The 17,249-nt window shown below is 40.6% G+C and overlaps 1 protein-coding gene across 5 annotated transcripts in view; it reads right to left on the bottom strand.

Annotated features, from left to right (window-relative positions):
- Nucleotides 1-8,221: 8,221 nt before the first annotated feature.
- Nucleotides 8,222-17,249, bottom strand: part of HJURP (Holliday junction recognition protein) — a 29,698-nt gene continuing 20,670 nt past the window's right edge. For 2 of the 5 annotated variants that reach the window (XM_071433461.1, XM_071433466.1), the window contains exons 14-20: nt 16,358-16,416; nt 15,060-15,158; nt 14,245-14,308; nt 11,791-13,355; nt 11,231-11,294; nt 10,975-11,062; nt 8,224-8,902 (exon numbers count right to left, since the gene is read on the bottom strand). In XM_071433461.1, coding sequence (XP_071289562.1) covers nt 8,857-8,902; nt 10,975-11,062; nt 11,231-11,294; nt 11,791-13,355; nt 14,245-14,308; nt 15,060-15,158; nt 16,358-16,416 — 1,985 coding nt within the window. In that variant the 3' untranslated portion in view covers nt 8,224-8,856. Of the gene's footprint in view, nt 8,903-10,974; nt 11,063-11,230; nt 11,295-11,790; nt 13,356-14,244; nt 14,309-15,059; nt 15,159-16,357; nt 16,417-17,249 lie in introns of all 5 variants that reach the window. The other 3 variants (XM_071433463.1, XM_071433464.1, XM_071433465.1) reach the window with 3 other exon arrangements.

The raw sequence follows: 17,249 nt of genomic DNA, 5'->3' as shown, positions 1-17,249 counted from the left end.
CCACATTTAATCACTGCCACCAATAAATTATTTATTGTGGCTCTCAGGATGATCTTTAACAGCCTATCAGCTATTTCCAAGGCATTTGTAATGCTGCCACATTGAAATTTAGCTTTATTCTTTTGGCTCTTTACCCTGCATCTGCTTAAATAAGCAATCAAACAACCTATTTTTTTTAAACAAGTTTTAGGGTAGTTTTCAAATGACGACTGAATCCTTACATAAAAAAGCATCATCTTCAAGACATTAGAGAAAGACCTACATAAACTATCATATTGTCCTAGGTTGACTATATGATGCTTTTATCCCCAATCACCTTGTTCTTTTTATGCTGAATAATAAATTTTGCACCTTTAAGACGTGTTCCAGAGAGTGAAGGGGGCAGAGAAGAAGTGAGCAGTTTGTTTTCACACACTGCACTCACCCCTCCACATTCCTGCTCCTGGACTGTGTTGTCTGCAGATGGACAGACAGCGGGACAGAGCTCTCTGGTTTTAGTTAGTTTAGCTAGCTGAGGCAAAGAAGTTCCCTGGACTGTGGGGTTTTTTCCTTTTTCTTTGGACCTGTTCAAACCTGCTCTGGACTGAACACCCAGGGGAGCACTGGCAGCTCACACCTGTGGCCCACCAGGCCAGGCCTGGCCCGCGACATTTCCAGCACCCGAGGGACAGATAAGAGACTGAGTGAGCTGAACTGCAACCCGGGGAGGGACTTTCTGAGTTTGTCATCTCTTTTGGAGCAGCAAGGGGTTTATTGTTTAATATTGTTTAGGTTTTATTGTTTAATAAACAGTTTTTTCCACTTTTCTCCAAGGAGGTATTTTCTCCTGAAGTGGTTGGGGAGAGGGGCCGGTTGAATCTGCTTTCCTAGAGGAGCCCCTTTGGGAGTTCTCTCCCAAATTTGCTGTGAACCAGGACAAATACATCTATTGGTGCCCAATGCGTGGCTCGAGAAAGTGGAAAAAAGCTCTATTGATTGCATGTTGGTTGTGCTTGCTCTGTTGTGAGTTAAAGCAGTCAGTAGCCATTTCACTTGAATTTGTAATGTCTCTTGAAGTGGAAGCCTTCAAGTGATTCTGGGTCTCTAGACCTTTTTGAGGTTTCAATACCTTTCTGGTCACTAGGATTATTGTCTCTAACACATAATTTGTACAGTAGAGGGGCACAGATTGGAATAGCTATTGTGCTGGCCTTGGTGATAATGATTTATAGGGCGTATACAAAGATACTGGAGTCTGTTTACAATACTTATGGTTTATGGTTTCTTCGTCCTACCCTGCATCCCAGTTCCAGTAGTATGTTTTGGGAATTTATTAGTAATTTCATCCAGTTTGTTAGAGGAGGAGCAGGGCATGAGGCTTTCCAGCCTTTCCTTTCCTTCTTCTCCTTTGAATCTGTTATGTCACTTTTTGAGAATGTTCAGTTTCCCCTGAATGCTAAAAAGACCATCTTTCTGGTATTTAATCTGGTAAGCTTCCTCTATATCGTCTGCAGCTTCTCTAGAATGAAGGCTGAGATGTCCAGAGGAGCTGGTGAGACCCCTGACTCAGAAGTAGATGCAGATGTGGAAAATCCTGAATGGTGTGGAAAATGGGAAAATATAGGCCAAACCCCGAAGGAATTTTCTGATCCTGTAAACAGGCATTTTCCACATGAACTAATCCAGAACCCAGCTGAGGTGGGGAAAAGTGCCATGATGACTAAAGAGAAAAGGTTCATTACAATAAGAAATAAAAGTGCCATGATGACTCTAAAGAGAAAAGGTTCATTACAATAAGAAATAAAAGTGCCATGATGACTCTAAAGAGAAAAGGCTCATTGCAATAAGTTGGGATCTGGCCTATGCTTATTGCACTCTGTTAGATACTGTAGGGCAGCAGACAGAGGCAGGGAGGCAGGGAGATAAAGCAGCAGCTACTGCAGTCACTCAGGCTGCAGCCAACACCCCAGCCTCTCAAGCTGCAGCTAAGCCAGATAAGTGAGCCTAAGCCACTGGCAGTTGCTGCAGGAAAAAAGCACACAAGCAAAACCAATCAGCCAGTGACCGATGATGATGATCTGGGGGAAGGACCCTCAACACCAATTACTGATACAAAAGCCAAAGTTAACAAATGACACAGCATCAGAAGCCACTATTGAGTCCTATTTCCTGAAGGACCTTTGTGGCCTAAGGAAGGATTACACTCGAAGACCTGATGAATCTCTAATTAGCTGGTTAGTCCATCTCTGGGATGCTGCAGGTGAGGCTCCGGATTTGGATGGCACTGAAGCGAGGCATTTGAGATACCTGTCACATGATCCTGTCATTGACCAAGGAATGATGAGGGGGGCTAACCCTCACAGCCTCTGGGCACGTGTCCTGGGAAGTGTAGCACAAAGATACCTGTGTGCAGATGATCTCTATATGCAGCAAACCCAGTGGAAGACCATAGAACAAGGGATTCAACACTTGGGGGAAATAGCAGTGGCAGAGATTGTCTCTTCAGACGTAAACACTCTAAATCCAGACTTGGTACCATGCACATCTGTGATGTGGAGAAAACTTGTACGACTTGGGCCACAAGCATACGCTTCTGCTTTAGAATAATGAAGCAGGATGATGGTGAGAAGACTGTGCTTGATATGGCAAAGAAGCTCTGAGCATATGCAAATGCTGTACATGGCCCAATACATGCCAGAATCGCAGCAGTGGAAACACGTCTGCAAAAATTAGACAAGATGGAGGAGAATCACAAGAAACTGAGGGAGGAGATTAAAGAGGACTTTCTCCAAATCTCAGCAGTACAGATCAGAGGTTCTGGTACTCAATGCAGACATTCCCCAGATGGAGAGAGAAGGTACACCCCACGAGCTCAGCTGTGGTTCTTCCTGCGTGATTGTGGAGAAAACACGAGGAGATGGGATGGAAAATCTACTGCCGCTCTGGCACTACAGGTGCGTGAACTGAAGACTCAGAGAGGAAGTTCTAAAAGGAAAGCAGCTCCAGTGGCCAGTAACCGAACGGTCATATATGATGATAATGACAATATTTTCGATCCCGTGGAAGAAACTTCCAAGACATATGCCTAGGGAAAGAAGGATAACCAGGCTTAGAGGGGCCCTGCCTCTAGCCAGGTAGAGGCTAGGGAAAATGGTGTTTTTTGGACTGTGTGGGTTCATTGGCCTGGCACACCTGAACCACAAGAATATAAAGCTTTGGTCAATACTGGTGCAAAATGTACATTAATCCCATTGAGACATGTGGGGACAGAATTTGTTTCTATTGCTGGTGTGACAGTGGGATCACAGGATTTTACATTGGTGGAAGCTGAGGTGAGCCTGACAGGAAATGAATGGAAGAAACACCCTATTGTGACTGGCCCAGAGGCACCATGCGTTTTAGGCATAGACTTCCTCCAAAGTGAGTATTTCAAAGACCCAAAGAGACTCAGATGGGTATTTGGAATAGCTGCTGTAGAGACAGAGGGCATCAAGCAATTGAACACCTTGCCTGGACTGTCAGAAAACCCATCTGCAGTAGGACTCCTGAAGGTGGAAGAGCAAGGAGTGCCGATTGCCACTTCGACTGTGCACCGCCAACAGCACCGAACGAACTGAGATGCCGTGATCCCCATCCACAAAATGACCCGTGAGCTGGAGAGCCAAGGGGTGGTCAGCAAGACCCACTCACCCTTCAATAGCCCCATTTGGCCTGTGCGTAAATCTGAAGGAGAATGGAGATTGACTGTGGACTACCGTGCATTGAATGAAGTGACTCCACCGCTGAGCACTGCTGTGCCAGACATGCTAGAACACCAGTACGAGCTGGAGTCCAAGGCAGCAAAGTGGTACACCACTATAGACATTGCTGACACATTTTTCTCCATTCCTCTGGCAGCAGAATGCAGGCCTCAGTTTGCCTTCACCTGGAGAGGCGTGCAGTACACCTGGAACCAACTGCCCCAGGGGTGGAAGCACAGCCCCACCATCTGCCATGGACTGATCCAGGCTGCACTAGGAAAAGGGTGAGGCTCCAGAATATCTGCAATATATTGATGACATCATTGTGTGGGGGAAGATGGCAGCAGAAGTGTTTGAGAGAGAAAATCATCCAGATTCTCCTAAAAGCTGGCTTCGCCACCAAGAAGAGCAAAGTCAAGGGACCGGCTCAAGAGATCCAGTTTCTGGGAGTGAAGTGGCAAGATGGACGGCGTCAGATTCCCACCAATGTCATCAACAGGATCACAGCAATGTCTCCACCATCCAGCAAGAAGGAAACACAAGCTTTCCTAGGTGCCATAGGTTTTTGGAGGATGCACATTCCTGAATACAGTCAGATCCTGAGCCGTCTCTACCTGGTCACCCGTAAGAAGAATGAGTTCCACTGAGGCCCTGAGCAGCAACAAGCCTTTGCACTGATCAAGCAGGAGACTGCTCATGCGGTAGCCCTTGGCCCAGTCAGGATGGGACCAGAGGTGAAGAACATGCTCTATTCTGCAGCTGAGAACCATGGTTTGCCCTGGAGCCTTTGGCAGAAGGTGCCTGGGGAGACTCAGGGTCGACCACTAGGATTTTGGAGTTGAAGCTACAAAGGATCTGAAGCCAACTATACTCCAACAGAGAAGGAAATTTTAGCAGCTTTTGAAGAAGTCCAAGCTGGCTCAGAGGTAATAGGCACTGAAGCACAACTCCTCCTGGCACCCTGACTACCAGTGCTGGGGTGGATGTTCAAAGGCAAGGTTCCTTCCACTCACCATGCCACTAGTGCTACATGGAGCAAGTGGATTGTTCTTATCACACAGTGTGCCCATATTGGACACCTGAATCACCCTGGGATTCTGGAAATAATTAAAACTGGCCAGAAGGTGAAAACTTTGGTCTCACTGATGAAGAGGAACAACAAGAGGAACAAACTTTGGTCTCACTGATGAAGAGGAACAAGAGGAACAACACGTGCTGAAAAAGCTCCACCATACCAACTGCCAGCGGAAGATATGTGGTACGGTCTTTTTACTGATGGTTTTTGCCACATTGTGGGAATGAAACGAAAGTGGAAAGCAGCCATATGGAGCCCCACATGACAGGTCGCAGAGGCCACTGAAGGAGAAGGTGGATCAAGCCAACTTGCTGAACTCAAAGCTGTTCAACTGGCCCTGGACATTGCTGAGAAAGAGAAGTGGCCAAAGCTCTACCTTTATACTGCTCCTTGGATAGTAGCCAATGCTCTGTGGGGCTGGCTGGAAAGGTGGAAAGAGGATGACTGGCAGTGTAGAGGAAAACCAATTTGGGCTGCTGATGAGTGGAAAGACATTGCTGCCAGGGTAGGGAGGCTACCTGTGAAAGTCCGCCATCTAGATCCCCAAGAGTAGAGGTAATAAGGAGCACCAAAACAATGAGCAGGTAGACCAGGCTGCAAAAATAGGGGTGTCCAAGATAGACCTAGACTGGGAACACGAGGGAGAGATATCCCTAGCTCGATGGGCCCATGATGCCTCATGCCATCAGGGTAGAGATGCCACCTACAAGTGGGACAAGACCGAGGGGTGGATTTAACCATGGGCAGTATTTCTCAGGTTATCCATGACTGTGAGATGTGGGCTGCCATCATGCAGGCCAAGCGAGTGAAGCCCCTATGGTACGGTGGGTGGTGGTCCAAGTACAAATATGGAGAGGCCTGGCAGATTGACTACATCGCACTGCCCCAGACACACCAAGGCAAGCGCTATGTGCTGACCATGGTAGAAGCCACCACAGGATGGTTGGAAACCTACCCTGTGTCTCATGCTACTGCCCAGAACACCATCCTGGGCCTGGAAACGCAAGTCCTGTGGAGGCATGGTACCCCTGAAAGGTACCCATTTCAAGAACAGCCTTATCAACACCTGGGCTAGGGAACATGGCATTGAGTGGGTGTACCATATCCCCTACCATACACCAGCTGCAGGTAAAGTGGAGAGGTACAATGGACTGCTAAAAACCACCTTGAAAGCATTAGGTGGGGGATATTTCAAAAACTGGGAGCAGCATCTGGCAAAAGCCACCTGGTTAGTTAACACCCGAGGCTCTACTAACCGAGTGGGCCCTGTCAAATCTGAGCCTTTGCATAGAGTAGATGGAGACAAAGTCCCACTGGTACATGTCAGAGGTTTGTTAGGGAAGACAGTTTGGATTAATTCTGCCTTGAATACAGACAAACCCATTCATGGGGTTGTTTTTGCTCAGGGACCAGGTTGCACATGGCGGATAATGCAAAAAGATGGAAGAACACAATGTGTACCTAAGGAAGGAAGATCTGATTGTTGGGAGACCTATGCATAAATTTTTTTTTTTTTTTTTTTTGCTTTACTACCATTGTCTAAATAGCTTTATATTGGATGTATAATGTATGTGTTTGTAGAGTTAGAATATATATTAGTTTTAGTAGTAAGTGGATGATATGGGGATAAGGGGTGGAATGTCCTAGGTTGACTATATGATGCTTTTATCCCCAATCACCTTGTTCTTTTTATGCTGAATAATAAATTTTGCACCTTTAAGACGTGTTCCAGAGAGTGAAGGGGGCAGAGAAGAAGTGAGCAGTTTGTTTTCACACACTGCACTCACCCCTCCACATTCCTGCTCCTGGACTGTGTTGTCTGCAGATGGACAGACAGCGGGACAGAGCTCTCCTTTGCTTTTAGTTAGTTTAGCTAGCTGAGACAAAGAAGTTCCCTGGACTGTGGGGTTTTTTCCTTTTTCTTTGGACCTGTTCAAACCTGCTCTGGACTGAACACCCAGGGGAGCACCGGCAGCTCACACCTGTGGCCCACCAAGCCAGGCCTGGCCCGCAACATTTCCAGCACCGGATGGACAGATAAGAGACTGAGTGAGCTGAGCTGCAACCCGGGGAGGGACTTTCTGAGTTTGTCATCTCTTTTGGAGCAGCAAGGGGTTTATTGTTTAATATTGTTTAGGTTTTATTGTTTAATAAACAGTTTTTTCCACTTTTCTCCAAGGAGGTATTTTCTCCTGAAGTGGTTGGGGGAGGGGCTGATTGAATCTGCTTTTCTAGAGGAGCCCCTTTGGGGCTCTCTTTAAAATTTGCTGTGAACCAGTTAAATTCTTTACATATAGAGCAAGTTACAACTAATGACAACATAAGAGGGGCTAGGTTCTATGTTTACACTGTCTCAGTAACCTTATCTGTTTTTCCACTGTTCCTTAAAAAAATTTTTATAGCAAAGAGAAGCAATGTAAAGCTTTTTTTATTAACAGTATGCTTAGCATTCAAGTACCAGTTCAACAGAACACTGAAGAATGAGTAAACAAGAGGAAATATGGTGGAAAAAGCAATAGTTTGGAAGGTTAGAAGAATGGAACCCAAAACACAAGAGATCAGGCAGCACCAAGAGTCTGCTGGCTCACATGGTGTAGGAGGATCAACTCTAAAACTAGCACCCAAAACATGGCATTGGTATGATCTTATCTTCCAACACTTAAAAGGTTTTCCAAGAATGACCTCTTTAAATTATTTCAAAGTAATTTTCACAAAGACAATTTTGCTATGTTGAATAAACCAACTTACCTTCCCTTACCTGTCTGAGCTGCATTGAAGTTGCTGTTTAGAAGTCATATCTAAATTCAGAACAGGTCCAAACCACAATTCCAGCTGACTTCTAAATTACTTTAGAACAGAAAACAATAAATTAATTATGTAATCTCTCAATACTAGTGTATCAAGAAATACTGGGAAATAATTACCTCAACAAATCCAAGAGCAAGGTAGCTCATAAAATATATTCCCTACAGTGCATCCGTGTCTGGAAAAGGAAGAAAAAAGAGCCCCAAGAGCATTTCTAGAAGACAGTATTTTGCTACTGTCATGGAAATACATGCAATATCCAAATTATGAAGGATGGAATGTGTGTGCAGAAGTTTGTATTGCAGAGAAAACTTCACTAGATCTGGCTTCTTGTCCTAAGAACAATACTTAAGATAACAAAATTCTGGTTCTAAGAGCTAAAATAAAACCCTCCTGTGTGTCTGGAAAAAAGGAAAGCCAAAGAAAACCAATTTCTTCCTTTTCTGAAGCTCAGAAAGCTAACAAGGGGCAGTGCTGATAAAACAGCAAGTACCTGATCTGACACCACTAACACAATTCCCTTGCCAAGAAAGGACACAGCAGTGAAAGCCTGTGGGACCCTCATACCTCATTCTCATGGATTTCCTCATGCAGATATACAAACTCCTCCTGAGAATTCACATAGGTGAAATAAAATGTTGAAGGCAGGTATTTGTTCAGAACAGTTTTTTATTTAGAACATATACTGTGTCATGTACAATTTTGTCAAAACACGTAATGCAATTATCAAACCTATTAAACAGTATAAAATTTTATTGAACAACCAACTCTGGAAAATTTTAACATTAACATTGCATAGCAGACTCAAGTCATAGTATATAGCAATGATTTTTGGGTCTGTACTGATGCATTCAAAAAGCATGAATAGGCAGCAATTTAGGTAAATAAGCTTATTCCTTATTATTAATACAGTTTCCTTATTATTAATACAGTAAGAATCAAAGCTTATCAGCAAATAAAAAGAATACAGATCACACTCTGTTATTACAAATACTGTCAAATATAAAAATCCAACTTAGCCATAAATTGAGTAAGAAGTGCCCTGTTAAAAGGGATGAACCCTTTCCCAAAGATATGAACTACAATGAAGTATAAGTCAGAACTATTTGTGTATTGCTTACATATAATTATACATCCTTGATTCTTGGAAGAAGAAACAACACTGAATAAAACCCAACCAATATAAAACTTTTTTAACTGTAACAATGCATTAATGCTTCTTGGTGAGCTTTAACCAGAGAGTCATCCAAGGGATTCCTACAATTGGTCTTTCCCATCAGTGTAGCTTAGTTTTCTGTACACTCTAAGGAAAAAAAACCCGAAACCTTTGTTTAGATGATGGAGTAAATTACACAAAAATACTGTATATTTGCTGAAACTCCAGTAAACAGGATGAAATTGAAACAAATTGTAAAAGCAAGGTATCTGAACATCTTGACTGTCAACAGCAGCGGGGCTTCCTTGTCTGCTTTCCTATGTGCTTTCACATGGAGAGGAAGCTTTTCATGCTATGTCATTTTAATCCCTCAGTTGTGCTACTAGATCAATCTAAGTTATGTATATCTATTAAACTTTGAGATGCAATCTTGGAATGTATTCAGAACTAGATAAAAGATAAAGACACAAGTGAGAACACTTTGCTTAAGAAATTGCATAGATTTTCTCTTCTATTTTGAACTAATTTTGTTTACATCTGACAATTAAGTATAGCAGTAAAGCTGTAGGACAGCGTTCACGCAGAGCTGTTATGAACATTAGTTATGAACATTTATGTTATGTTATTCGTTATGAACATTTCCTTTTCAGAAATCTCTTTCATAATCATCTTCTAGATAAAGGCAATCTGGGTCCAGATAGAAAAACATTATTCCTTTTCTTTTCACAACCATTCATTAGAAAATAGAGCATTTTTCCTCATAGCATTGAACGTCTGAGGGATCTGAAGCCATTAAAAAGCTTCACTGCTGGGAACCATAGAAAGCTGAAAATATCACACCACAGGCCTCAGGAAGCTTTCCAGCTGACAGTCTGTTTTGGCTACAAATCAGCAAACATGTCTTTGTATAATTAAAGAAGAAAGAAATAGATTTTAATCCAGATGACTTGGAAGAAAACTCTGAAATCTTGATTTCTCTACTTATAGGCATTAAATAAAGAAAACCCATTTCCTTTAAAACAATAACTAATCTAACAGGAATGGCTGTTTTGTATGAGGAGACAGGATAATGTAGTGAGGAAAAACAAAAGGCAATCAAAGAACTGAGAAGAACTTTGCTCAGTTAAGTGGGCATACTCAACATCAGAGAAACATCCTTGCATACTCATCAGCTTGTCTCCAATCTTTCATTATATATGAAATAATCAAAAAATAATCTTTATCAATATTGTATGTATTTGTAAGCCTTTAAATTTCAATTCCATCTTTGCTTAAACTGAAACTTGATTTCTTTACATCATTAAAACTTCTTTTCTGGGTAAATTCTCCATACAAGCAAGTAGTTTAAAAAATACTTTCAGCCTTCCTTTGACCTTCCAATTCAAACATTGTCAGTTAATGCTGATATGATGATGGTCTCAAGCATAGTGAAAATATTTCCTGACTGAGCTTGGGAAGCCAGCACAATGTCTGGTGAAAAATTACACTTATGGCAAAAAAGCACATAAAAAATGTTTTGGTAAATAAAATCAGGAATTTTTTAGAGAGCTTTTAATAATTTAAAAATTCTTGGAATATTAGATGTTTGTAATTAAAAATTGAAGAGATCTGAAGCTTGATAATCCTTTAAAAGTTACTTATTTTCTATGAAAACCAGACATTTTAGGCCAGTATTCAGGGAACTGGAAAGAGTGTCCTGCTTCCAGAGATCTAAGTACACTGCCAGTAGTGATAATAGCAGGAGGACAGGATCTCTGATATGTTCCAAACAGAACCACTGCTTGTTCACACAGAGCCAAAATGAAGCTAATGATGCCCATCTGCACAGAGGCCAGCTTTTGCAAGTTCTTTTAAATAACAATATATTGCAATCCTCTCTGAGAGGACTTGTCACCTTAAACACAGAGCCACAATCAATTCCACAGCATATCTAAAACAATAAATGCCTCTATAATGAACACCAGATAGGAATTACAGTAGGGATTCAGTCAGGTCATCTTACTGTCTTGTGCTCAGCAGCTCTCCTTGCTGGAGTCTGGCTAGTTTTGACCACAGACACTTGCCTCTCAGTGTTCAAGTCTGCAGCTGTGATTAGCTTGGGCTCTCCCACACTCATTTTCATTCTACAAAATTATGCATGTCACCTCCATATCTTTAAGGCAGGCATAGAGGAGTAAGAATTAATTTTGAAACCTCTTTTAAAAAGAGGCTATTATTACCTTGGGTGATGCTTGCTCACATTTCTGAGAGAGCTGCAATTCTCCATTGCCCCAAGCCAACCAGAGTGTGCACCTGCAGTCCCAGATTCTGGTGATTAGAAACAGTGGATAAAAAGGGCAGTAACAATGCTGAGTAGCATGAACATTACAGAATGTTGTTTAAGTATTAGCCTATTTAAACATTGGAAGTACTTCTATGGGCAAATTTCCTTAAGAAAATACTCTTGCATGAATTAATAAAGTGTCTGAAACTAACCTTGCAGGGAAGTGCCAGAGATACCAAGAAAACTTTGTTGTGAAGAATCATGAGATCCAGAGCCCTGAAAATAAAGCAACAACATATAACATTCATTAAAAGATATACTGTTTCACAGCTTGCCTCAGAAGAAATTACTGTGAACTTGGAAAGAAGTGTCTGATTTAAATCAAAAAGTTTAATGATTCCTGTGAAACCCTATAAAGATTAATTTGTTTTACCTTGTCCATCTCTAAAATTCATGTCATTATTTCAAAAGGACAACACCATAACTGAGTCAATATTTGAGACCATTTTTTCAGTGACATTGTCTATTAAAATGGAGTAAAAACTTTCATTTAGAACCATTTCAAATTTATTAAATATAGAGAGCTTCATCATATGGATCCAGAAGACCTGATATCCCCAAGCCCCCAGAGCTGTAAAACATCCCTACTGACCAAAAAGCACCGTAAGTATGCTATCCTTAGTTGAAACAGCTTGCAGCTCTAATCCATTCTTAAGCCCTTCTCCAAATATCTAAAGGTGCACAGTTTTTTCCCCCCAAGCTCCTTAAATACCTGACAATGACAGTTGCGATCAGCAAAAAAGCTGGGCTTGCTACAGTTGTACGTGCTCAAAAAATCCATGCCACCTGTCTGAAGATTATCCTCTTTACTGTGGGAAATCTCCTGACATTTGCTTGAAGAAAAACAATATTCCGGTATAAATTTCAGTCGCTTTACTGGTGAACAAAGAGGATGGTTTTGAAAATTTCCTGCTCTTTTAGCACTGGAAATTGCAGAGTAAGTTCTGACAGGAGAATTAACAAGAGCATTTACAGTTTCAGGCATCTGTATTTCTTCATATTTCCTGAAATTTGAAGCTCTCTGAAGCCCAGGAGATTTTGGAACAGACTTCCCACACAGTTTCTCAAATTCTATACCACACTGTTTAAGGGACCTCTCAGAATCACTTAGATTACTCTTCACTAATGTTCCTTTCTCTTCATGGTTCTGTGAGTTTAAAAGAGGTCTTGTCAATGTCAAAGGCTTAAAGTATTCTCCAGAAATCACTCTGTAGTAGAGTTCGTCAAATGCAGCATCTATTTCTTCGTCCCGCTTTGAAGAATTCTGCTTCCAGGAGGAAAATGACTTTTTGTGCTGGAAAGAAGTTATTTTTTGAGGACACATGAACGTAGTATTTGATGATCTTACAGGAGAACAATTTGTGGTAGGTATAGAATTGTTTCTGTTGTCATGGGAACTGCAAGCAGATGAACACAACTCTGAGGTACCAACACAAAAGTCGGTTTTCTGAGTCTTACTCTCTTTTACAAGATGAAACGCTCTTGAATCTGAACTGGCAGTAGATGTTATAAAACTGGGTTCTGAGAAACGTTTGTAAGTAAACTTTTCACCTTCTATGTATTCTGAATTCTTTGGTGAGCAAATAGCCTGTAATTTATCTTCAACTAGAAATGTCTCTCCCATTCTATCCATAACATCAGGAAAAGCAGTGTGTTTGCAGACTTCCTGACTTTTTCCAGATGCCAAATGTTGTTCTAAACTTGAGTCAGAGTAGTGCATTTTGATTTCATTTGTATCAGCACAAGCATGAGGCACCAGACCAGATGAATTACTAATGGGACAACTGTCATAACAGAATTCTCTGCTCTCATTTCCAAAAGTTGGATTTTGGTTGTCTTCACTACTACAGCTACACGTGCTGTGGAATGCTTTCTTTGGTTTACATTTACAGGGTCTGAACCCTGTAATTTTGTCTACAGTGACACTGAGCTTTGGTCTTCTAGAATGCCGTCTCTTGGACCTTAAGTGTCCAAACATGTACTTCAACACTTTTCTCTGAGAATGCTTGGTCATGAGCTTTGTAAGTATTGCTACCATTGCTGGATACAAGCCTGAAAGAGTTGTACTGCTCAAGGAGCATTCCTCATCTGCAGACTGGTATTCTCCAAGGATACTATCACATGAAGTTATGCTCAGTTCTGGACAAGGTTGATGCCTGGGTGAGGCTACTGTATTTGATGGAATGGGAACAGCAGAATGTTGTAACTGTGGATATCTGGATGAAGAACATTCATTTGAAAACTCTAGCTTCTTTCTGCAAACAGCAGCTTGATTGCCTATTCAAAAAAACCCAAAAACCAAACAAAAAAACTACAATGAGTCAAAAAAATAAAGACAGAAAAAAATCCGAACCTATTAAGGCACTTAAAATAATATATTGTATAGCTTAAAATAAACCGCATATGATTCAGATAACCTTATTGATTATTACAAAAAAACATTAATACATTTCTAACCATATGGACTTCACATATTAAAGAGGAAAGAAGTGAAATCTTGGAAACCTGCATTATTCAAATAGCATAATATGCAGATATTCACTGCAAAAGTGATTCTTTGCAATTTTGTCAATCCTGGTCAGAAGTAACAGCCTTATCCAAAAGGTTGTGTTACTTATTTGCTGTGTTCCTTGAAAGCTTTGTACTCGGCTAGTAAAAGTGCAGCTTTTGTTTTCATAAATCATGATGAAAATATTGCTTTCAGTAGTTAAGCCTAAAATATTTATACTACAACTCTTAGGCATGCAGTGAGTATGGAAAGCTTCTGACCAAAGTTCACTGACAAAGTACCACTTTGACTATCAGTTGCCAGCAGACCCCAAGCCACTGTATTACATTCCTTGAGATTAAAATAAGCAGAACTAAAAACCATTGCTTACAGTGAGCTAAATGCTGCTGAATTTGTAACTATGCATATTGCTTCCAGAGGCAGCATGAAAACAGCTGGATTTATACAGACAATTTATTTGGTTTCTGTTTTCAAAATACAGTTTGCCATGAGAAAAATCATGTCTGACTTTCCTATGAAATCCAGACTATTAAAATTTTAAGCTGGATAAATAATGCCTTTGTTTACAAGAAATGAAATATTTCTCCAAATGAATTTCAATAAAACCACATTTTTAAAGAAATACATTTGACCAACAGACAAAAGACTTAATTGTACCAAGCAGTTCTCGTCCGGGCAAAGTTGAACGATGACTTTTTGACAAACTGGGAGGAGTTGTTATCTGAAAAAAATAGAAAGAAAAAAACAATCTAATGTTCTGAGCTTTTTGCATGTTAAAGATATCATCAAAACCTAACTTGTGACTTCCTTGCCTCTTGCTCTTCTGGGTCATGTACAGTAGTTATGGTCTTCAAGGGCTCAGCCAATTCAGACAAAGTGGAAAACATCTAGTCTAAGACTTCAGGAGGAAGTTTTAGGACTTACTAGTTTAGTCTTGGAAAGCTATTCATAATTTTTTCAACTTATACGTTAGACGTCATGTACTAATCCCTACGCCAAATATAAGAACTTATCCATCGATATATATCTACACACACACACTTGAGTAATCTACACATCTCTGGCAGCTCCAGCAGAAAAGAGAAGCTGCATCCTGGCACTTCACCCTGACCTTCCTCACTCCCCAAATCAAAACAAAGCTAATTCTTTTTCTTTGAGCCTCTACAAAGCTCAGATTTAGACTTTTAGGAAAATTAACAGCTCAAAGATCAACCTGCACATCAGGGTTCCAAGAACAACATATAAAAGTAAAAAACCAGAGAAAATACATTTAATAAAACATTTCCTTTGTTTCTTACATTTCATAGCTCTCAAAACCCCAAGATCCTACAATATCTACACAGACATCAAGCAGAAGAACAATGGGAGAAGCACAGAGAAGTTGTGTGAAAATGCATTTAACTGCTACCCAGTTAAAGAGCTTTTATTTTATTCTAACTAGCTCATAACTTAGAATAGGAGAAGTATCTCACCGTTATCCATTTGGGAATATTTCTCTCATCACCTTGTAATATCACATCCACTGGAACTCTTTTTTTCTTCAGGATTTGGCCATCATCTACATTCAGATTCTAAAAGGAAAACAAAATTATTAAAACACATGGAACTTATTGGCACAGGCAACTCCAAAATGATTATTCTGATTTACTGCAAACAAGTACTCTTCAGATCAGGCTATATGCAACCTGCATAAACTTATTTTTATGTACACATTTTAGGCAAAAATCTGCCTCCCCACCTCCCCCCCAGCAAAAAAAACACCACCACAATCCATAGAAGGAACTACCTGTGAAAATATTTAAAAAAGGGACAATAAACAAGTATATTCAAGGAACAGCACACACTGCCTAAAAGATCCTCTGATGAAAACCATCAAAAATCCCAATCCAATAAAGGAAAGAGGAAGAAAGAAAAATGGTTACAAAGCTCTGACAATTACAGCTGCAAATCTCTACTTGTATTCCCAGCATTCCGTGTGAAGTCATATACAAATGAAGGTCTACTCTGCAACTACCCTCAATGTAAATCCTAAGAGAATTTTGGAATAAAAGGCCATTCATTAGTCAAACTGGAAGCAATCTCTGGAAGCAACTGGAAACAATCTCCTTTCTGAAGCAGATTCTATTAGCTGTTGTCAGAGAGAAGACACCAGCACAGTGTTAGACAAGTAAGGAAAGTAAATCCCATTTTTGGCTTAAGGAAAGTAAATCCCACTATTGGAGGAAGCAAACCACAGGATTAAAATGGCTGCACACACAAAGTGCGTGTTATATTTTTCCTCAACACTGTAAACAGTCCAGCTAGTCCTGACCCTAGTCTAGTTTGGGAAGCAACAGCAGAAGATTCCAGCCTGCTTTTGTTATGGCAGCCATTACTGCTCATTTACCATTTCCTTCCAATCGTGTTACCTATTTATGCTAGACTCTCAGGTGAACAACCATTCTTTTACAAGTGTTTTCACCTTATGATCCATCTGCTTTCTCTTTTTCCTTACCTATAAAAGCCCTTCTCAGGGCTGCCTCCTGATGCAGTACATTGTAGGCCTTTCTCTGGCCCAGTGGTATTAGCAAGACAAGAACATCACTTGTCATTGATTGGTCTCTGTGTTGCTATTTATTGAACCCCTCACTTGCCAAAAATGTGCATTAAGATGCAGACGATATCAAGTCTTCTGCTGACTGCATCAGCTCATCAGGCATGTGTAAACTATTCAAATAGTAACTAGCTTCTATTGAATCACTACATTCTATTAGACACCCAAAATTTTTACCTTGAGACGAATTCCTTCAAATTTTCTTCCTACTGAGGCTACGTCACCACTTTCTTCACCTGCAATTTGAAGGTAAATATTAAATCAAACATAGCTGAACTCAAAACAGAAATGTTTTTAAACACACACTGTGCAAGTTATTGACTACACCGTTTTCATTCTAGAAAACAGTTCTCTACACTATAACTTTTAACTGTATTACATTTCCATTCCAATTCCAATTGAAAAGCATGGTTTGTGGCTCCATAAATGACTTCAGCGGAGCAAAGAAGGGTTAAGAAAACTTGTTTGCCATCAGTTCTTTACGACTTCTATTAAACATCTCAGAGAGTAAAACATTTTTAAAGCTCTTTCTTTTGTGGCTCTCTAAGATTCATTTATCATTAATGCACAATCCCCACTGCATTCCTAAATATGCCAACAAAGATAGCCAGGATTTTCTCTCACACTTCCTCTCAGTAGCTTTTGGTTGTCAAGCCCACCTCAGGACTCACAAAGTGAGAAATAACGCAGACTTGAGAATATGAAAAAACAAGACAGACTCTGGTCACTCAGTTTTAGGTATTCTGTGGGTGGTTTTGTGAATGAAATGCAACAAAACATTGTTTTCCTCAATGTAGGCAGACCTTCCAATTCATCATTAGCTAAAATCAGTCATCCATGAGCATCAAATATATGACTGCATTTTCAGCCCCGATTTCTGAACTTCCCTGCACTCATCAGAGGGAAGGAAAAAGACAGGAGAATAACCCTGGAAATCGTGAGTGAAAGAAATCTTGGTTATCATACTACCACATCACTGCCTCGTCATACTACTCTTACATTGCTGTTTCTCTTTCTGCCATACAATCTTCTTCCTCCAGCTCAACTGGGCACAAACCTGTCAGATTGC

The sequence above is a fragment of the Agelaius tricolor genome, unplaced genomic scaffold (genome assembly GCF_023055355.1).
Source record: "Agelaius tricolor isolate 1412-34295 unplaced genomic scaffold, bAgeTri1.0.p SCAF_9, whole genome shotgun sequence".
In the NCBI taxonomy this organism is placed as follows: Eukaryota; Metazoa; Chordata; class Aves; order Passeriformes; family Icteridae; genus Agelaius; species Agelaius tricolor.
This window is presented reverse-complemented; position numbering and strand designations above follow the sequence as displayed.